The sequence below is a fragment of the Brachyistius frenatus genome, unplaced genomic scaffold (genome assembly GCF_029030835.1).
Source record: "Brachyistius frenatus isolate BFR_SWC_R1_liver_20210118 unplaced genomic scaffold, ASM2903083v1 Contig_30, whole genome shotgun sequence".
In the NCBI taxonomy this organism is placed as follows: Eukaryota; Metazoa; Chordata; class Actinopteri; family Embiotocidae; genus Brachyistius; species Brachyistius frenatus.
This window is the reverse complement of record NW_027210629.1, coordinates 234,250-240,360: the sequence shown is the minus strand read 5'-3', so window position 1 is coordinate 240,360 and position 6,111 is coordinate 234,250. Positions and strand designations below refer to the sequence as shown.

The window sequence follows — 6,111 nt, the reverse complement described above, 5'->3', positions numbered from 1 at the left end:
TCTCCTCTTTTAGCCCAAAGGACATGGCATCCATGATTACCATAAATGATATAAAAACAATGTTGATTTGTCAGACCGTTTTCCACTTCGCCTCAATTCCTCTTAACTGAGCTCGGCCCCAGAGAAGGCGGCCTTGACTTCAAAACGAGCATATATTTTTTAATAATATAATACAATTCTCAGTTTCAGCATTGGATTTGTTATCTTTGGTGTATTTTAAATCAAATATGGGTTTACATGATTTGCAAATTCTCTCATTTTGTTTTCATAAAAATAAAATTAAAAAAAAAAAAAAAAAATCATTATTTACAGCGTCCAAAGCTTTTGGGAAACTGTTCAATTTGACAGTGTTGAGGGTGAATTCACACAACGTGGATCAAAATCCAACTTTATTATGAAAAAAAAAAAATCGTCAAGTCAGTTCAGAAAAAAATTAAATCGTAATTACTTTCCAGCAAATGTATTATCATCTCAAGGAGACAACACAGGCGAGATGTGCAACAGCGAAGTCAAAACATTAAAGAATAAAAATATTTTGAGGGAAAATCAGTTATGATAGACTAAATATAAGTCTGAACATACAATATGCGTAGACACACCACATTTCACAGCAGCCTAAACAAGAAGAAACAAAGTAAACTTTCACTGAATCAACCCGAAAGGATCCAAACTGTTCCACACAAGGTTACAGATCAGACGGCGCTTCGATGCGAATTGACGTGCGACAAACAGTCAAGTTCAACAAAGACACAGCAGCACAGAACGGTAATATTACAACACTGATCAATAAATGCTTTAAACCAGATGGTGTAAAAACAGAGGAGCTAGTTTACGTAAGCATTCTGTCCAGCTGTGGAGTAACATTCTGTTTGTAATTAAATGTGTGTGATGTGCAACAGTGTTTTGTTCCTGAAAATCATCAGTTATGTTGACATAATTATTGGGTCTTTTCTTAATATTGAAATTTCATAAGACAATAATTACTGCATCATTTTATGTTGTAAACATTCAATATTTTCTTCAAATGAAATGATTTATTCTGAAAAAGTAAATAAAACACTTGGAAATGTATATGATTGCAATCATATAAACAACTTCCCCTGAGGTTTGGGACTCAAAACAGAAATCAAACGCTTCTTACAATATGTTTTTTTTTTTTTATTTTTTTTAGGAAAGTCTAATCAAAGGATTCAGCTGCATCCAACACTAAAACCAAATTCTTGATTTTTAAGGCTGAAGACAAGAACAGATTTAAGATTACATCCAACTCGAACCCTGCAGCCAAATATCAAATGACTCAGATGACGTTCACTGTGACTTAATTAGCAAACTGAATCTAAATGCAGGTTTACCCAAAAAAATTTTTATACTGACATCAGATATTTTATCGATTTTATATTTCTATAAAATTGTCCAGATATTACAAATATTAGAGGAGCGCTTGCAAGGAATATGGATAATGAGGCTGGTTACACCCATAATTCTTCTTTTGACTAACATGCTGAACCTATCATAAATATAACATATTACTTTGTTCCACTTGTTAAATGTGCTGACGTAATACAAAGGAATAGAACTTTTGGAAAAAGGATCAAATAAATACCACGTATGATGTTTATGAACTTGATCTGTCTTCGGTCAAAATAAAAAAAATAAAAAAATTCACAGCATATTTAGACTGCAGTTACGTGTCAGGAAGAACTCTTTCTGTCCATCCGAGGTCTCTCTTTTCATCTGTACGAGTAGCTCTCATCATCATACTCTAACTCAATCTCATCTTCATCCAAGAGCCCATACTTGAACTTCCGATACACTGTTCCATCTTTTCCCATGTACACAATGTCATCATCATCATCATCGTCTTCCTCGTCTTCCTCGTCATCTTCATATTCAATGATTCTGTCGCTGTACTCTCCAAATGATGAGGTGGTGGCTTGTGACACAACGGCTTCATTGGTGTCCACTTTCTTATACCCTCCGGCTTTGAACTTGGCCGTAATGGTGAGGGATTTAGATCGTGCACTGAGGAAGAGGAAGAGCCCTCCGCCCACAGAGAGGATGAGCAGAACACAAACGGTGACAAAGACTTTGGCTGTGCTGCCTTGGGGCTCTAAATCACCAGCTGTCCTCGTCACAAGGTTGACAGACAGGGTGCACTCGTCTGAAAGGAAGCAGGGAAAATGTAATCAGGTTACATGACACAAATGCAATGTGTATACGAGGTTTGTTTGTGATGTATTCCTGCCTGGCACAATACAAGACTTTCCACTGAAATGATGCCTTGTCTCTTGTGCTGGAGGCCAAGAGACTGGAAAATTCCTTGTCATTTTGTATCCTTCTAAAATAATGGAGATGCCTGTTTGGCAGGAAGATGAAACTTGTGTCTTGTCTATGGGAAACCTATCAATTAAATAAATTATACAGGATAACCATTACAAATGGCAGATGCTCTGATAGAAGACTGACTCGCACAGTAACAGCATTTTCCACAGACAAGTATGAACACAGTATCTATTCAAAAGCCCAGTGGAGGAATTTGCATTGGCAAAACAATGGCTTGGTAATGTATGTGTTTAACTTGACGTTTGTTTTCGGCATGTGTCCTCGTTTACCGCGTGATGACTCGCAGTCACAGCACTCCCTGGGTATGGGGCTCATCTCATTTGCACAGCAGCTCAAGCAGCGGCCATCATCAGACATGATCTGGAGTACAGGGCAGACGGTGCAGTTCCGCCTGCTCGGACCTCGGCAGTCCACACAAGATGGGTCACACGCTTTACAGTTTGGTTTGTCAATCTCTGACTGAGAGTCCTCGAGCAACAAAAGAAAACCAGAAGACTGAGTGCCAGGTTCACACATTTCATCTGAAGGTACTTCTCCATAAACCTCAGAGCATCCTCAACAAACTAAAGCTAAAAATAGAATAGGATCTTTATTGTTTCCTGAGGCAAATGTGAAAGGTTAGTTTATAATATTGTTTGTAACATAAACAGTCGCTGTAAACGAAGTAACAATCAAGCTGCCTGTCACCTGTGAATCGGCATAGAAGCCAACGAAACACTGGGATTCACAGATGCCGACCATGAACGTGTAGCCGTCATAACAGGACTGGCAGGTCAAAGCGCCCTCACCTGCAAGGAGAGCGATAGCACACAGTAGGAAACACCAAATGTCATCACAAGGCTGAAATGGAATTTCCAAATGAAAAGCATGTCAAAAGGCACAGCTGAAGAATGTGCTTCATGGCTTGGGGTGGAAAACATTTATAAATAAGACATTTATTATAAATGTAATAAGACAAGCACTTGTAAGGTTATTGCCCCCCAAAAAACTGTTTCTATCATTTCTTTACCTTTGGACTATGTTCCACTATTATTATAATAGACATTATTAATTTATATAATCGTGACTTAGAATGCTGCGACAAGGTGGTTGTTTTGATCTAATATTTATAATTGCCATTTGTACCTCTGTAACTTCTCACCACATAAAAAATTAAAAAAAATTTTTTTAAATGGAAACATTGACACAAGAATTAATACTGCATAAGTGAAATTAAACATAAAATCTGCATTGCAACAATAAAGCCATGAAAGGCTTCCTTTACCGCTGCACGTCTTGCAGGTGGGGTGACACTTGTGACAGGTCGTGGACTGTCTGCCTTGGTAGTAGCCTGTGGGGCAGCTCTGCAGGCATCGTCCCCACTGTCTCATGTAGACGAAGCCTTCCCGGCAGCTCAGACAGTTTCTGTTTCCGTGACCCTTACACTGGCTACAGGAGGGGTCACATCGCTCGCAATCCATGGTGGCCATGTTGCCAAAGTGACTAAAAAGGAAAGAGAATATCTTCAGTTAATTATGTTTTTTCATGAAAGAACTTGAATTACCGCCTAGAGGTTGTAAGCCTCCGCTATTATCTCATGTAGTGAACATGCATATCTGTCCAAACTCATTTAGATATAAACGTGTTCATACACAACTTCCATCCTGACAGCACAGAAGATCGACACAATTATATATACATATATTATTATATTTCTAGATCAACACCCCGGTTTAATATCCCCAACTCAGTATCTGTCATACATGTGAAGTATGGTCACAATCTCCCCAAGTTTAAAGAAATCGCCTCGCTTTCACGAGAATGGGATACACAGACAACCCGAAACATATTGCCTCCAGTTATAAAAAAAAAAAGTGGTCAAGAGACCAGAGGAGAGTTTTTTTTGTGTGTGTCTGTTGCACGTTATCTTCTAACCTCTCTGAACAGGTCTGGACACAGCTGCTTCCCTGCTTGAAGAATCCAGGTTTACAGGTGACACACTGCAAACTGTGGTGGCCAACACACGACTTACAGCTGAAGTGGCAGCGCTCACACACGCGCTCACCCTTGCCCTCAGCATAGTAACCCACAGGACACTCCTGCACACATGTGCCGTCTGATGGATTTAGATACAGAGTCAATATTTTCAAAGAAGAGGTTTCCTTTTCATAGATGAGACCTGAACGTATACTACATCTGTGAAAGCAGCGTTTGTTTCGATAACTTACTCAGTAGAAAGTATGGCTTGTTGCAGCTGAGGCAGTGGTCTTTGTCTGGACCAGAGCAGCGATGGCAGAATTTGTAGCACCTTTGGCACTCCCCATTCTGGTCCATGAATGAATCCAGAGAGCACTGACTGTACCACACGCAGTGTCCGCTGGCATCTTTACGCCCTTCAGCGTCACAGCTGAGGCAGGACGAGGCCTTATGATCTGAACAGGTCAGACATGACCTGTCACAATCTGGGAAAATAAGATGTCATGAAACACAGCCAACTAGAGACTAAGGAGCAAAATCCTGTAATAACTACATAAATGTATCATTTAAAATGATCATTGCTTCATGAACACATAAAGTTTCCACCCTCCTGACCTCTGCATTCATTGGTCGTCTTATCATGGTAAGTGCGGGCGGGACAGTCAGGCAGACACTCTCCATTGTAACGGACAGCTTTCGGGTTGTCACACACATCACAGTCATCAAAGTCTGGTCCGTCACATGTGGTACAATCAGCATGGCACTGCACACACTCCTGTTGCTTCTCAGTGGCAAAGTAGCCATCAGGACAATCATCCACACACTTATCATCAAGGAGAAAGTAGTATTCTGCACACTCTGGGAGAGAGAGGGAAAGAGTATATAAGATAAGAACATCAACAAAGAGTTATTTACATACTTATCAAATGGGACTGAAAACTGAAATGTAAGCGTGACTAAACAAGGTTGATATACAAAACTGGACTTTTTGCGTTGCTGTTGACTTAAGTAACTCGTCAACATTTGAATCACTTTAAACTTGAATTGTGCAACATTTGAAAAAATCCTGGGATATCGAGTTCACAAAAATGAAACAGATGTGAGGTCACAGTGACCTTGACCTTTGAGCTTTGACCACCAAAATCTCAGTTCGTCATTGAGTTCAAAGTGAACGTTTATGCCAAAATTGAAAAAAAAAAAAAATCCCCTCAAGGCCTGAGATATCACATGCACAAGAATGGGACAAATGTGAGGTCAAGGTGACTTTGACCTTTTTACCACCAAAATATTTTCAGGTTGTCCTTGAGTGACAGATGGACGGACAGATGGACGGAAAACCCCAAAACATAATGCCTCCAGCTATAGGCGGCGTGCAGGTATAAAACTGGTAATCTCCACTGATTTGATTAATTATAATTCAGTAAATTTATCGCCCGTCTTGGCCAGACTATTGCGCACAGCTGTAGTTGTCTCCACTGTGAATACAGTGTGGAAACCTTGTTCAGATTAATGTTCAGCCACGTTAAAGGGTGGACCAATCAGCCACCAGTGCAATGACGCTGAAGTCATCTCAATGTAGTTGGTAAGACTTTCACCTGGTTCAGCACATATGGTAGTCAATGCAGATTGGTTATAGCTGCTCCAATAGTGAAAATAATGAACAGAAGTCTCTTCTGAATCTCCTCCTCATTTTCCCCTTCCTCCTCTACTTGTACTTCCACACTAAATTAAGTGACCTCTCAAAACCGCACCTCTTTAATTCTCATACCCACATCTTCCATTTTTCTACCCTTAACGGCACCCAGTGCACTT

The 6,111-nt window shown here is 40.0% G+C and overlaps 1 protein-coding gene across 1 annotated transcript in view; it reads right to left on the bottom strand.

Annotated features, from left to right (window-relative positions):
• Positions 1–1,730: 1,730 nt before the first annotated feature.
• pcsk5b (proprotein convertase subtilisin/kexin type 5b) overlaps positions 1,731–6,111 on the bottom strand; it is a 75,713-nt gene continuing 71,332 nt past the window's right edge. Inside the window, exons 31-37 of the mRNA XM_069699415.1 lie at positions 4,915–5,157; positions 4,551–4,784; positions 4,258–4,438; positions 3,608–3,825; positions 3,031–3,131; positions 2,613–2,811; positions 1,731–2,161 (exon numbers count right to left, since the gene is read on the bottom strand). Of these exons, the coding sequence (XP_069555516.1) occupies positions 1,731–2,161; positions 2,613–2,811; positions 3,031–3,131; positions 3,608–3,825; positions 4,258–4,438; positions 4,551–4,784; positions 4,915–5,157 (1,607 nt within the window). The remainder of the gene's footprint in view (positions 2,162–2,612; positions 2,812–3,030; positions 3,132–3,607; positions 3,826–4,257; positions 4,439–4,550; positions 4,785–4,914; positions 5,158–6,111) is intronic.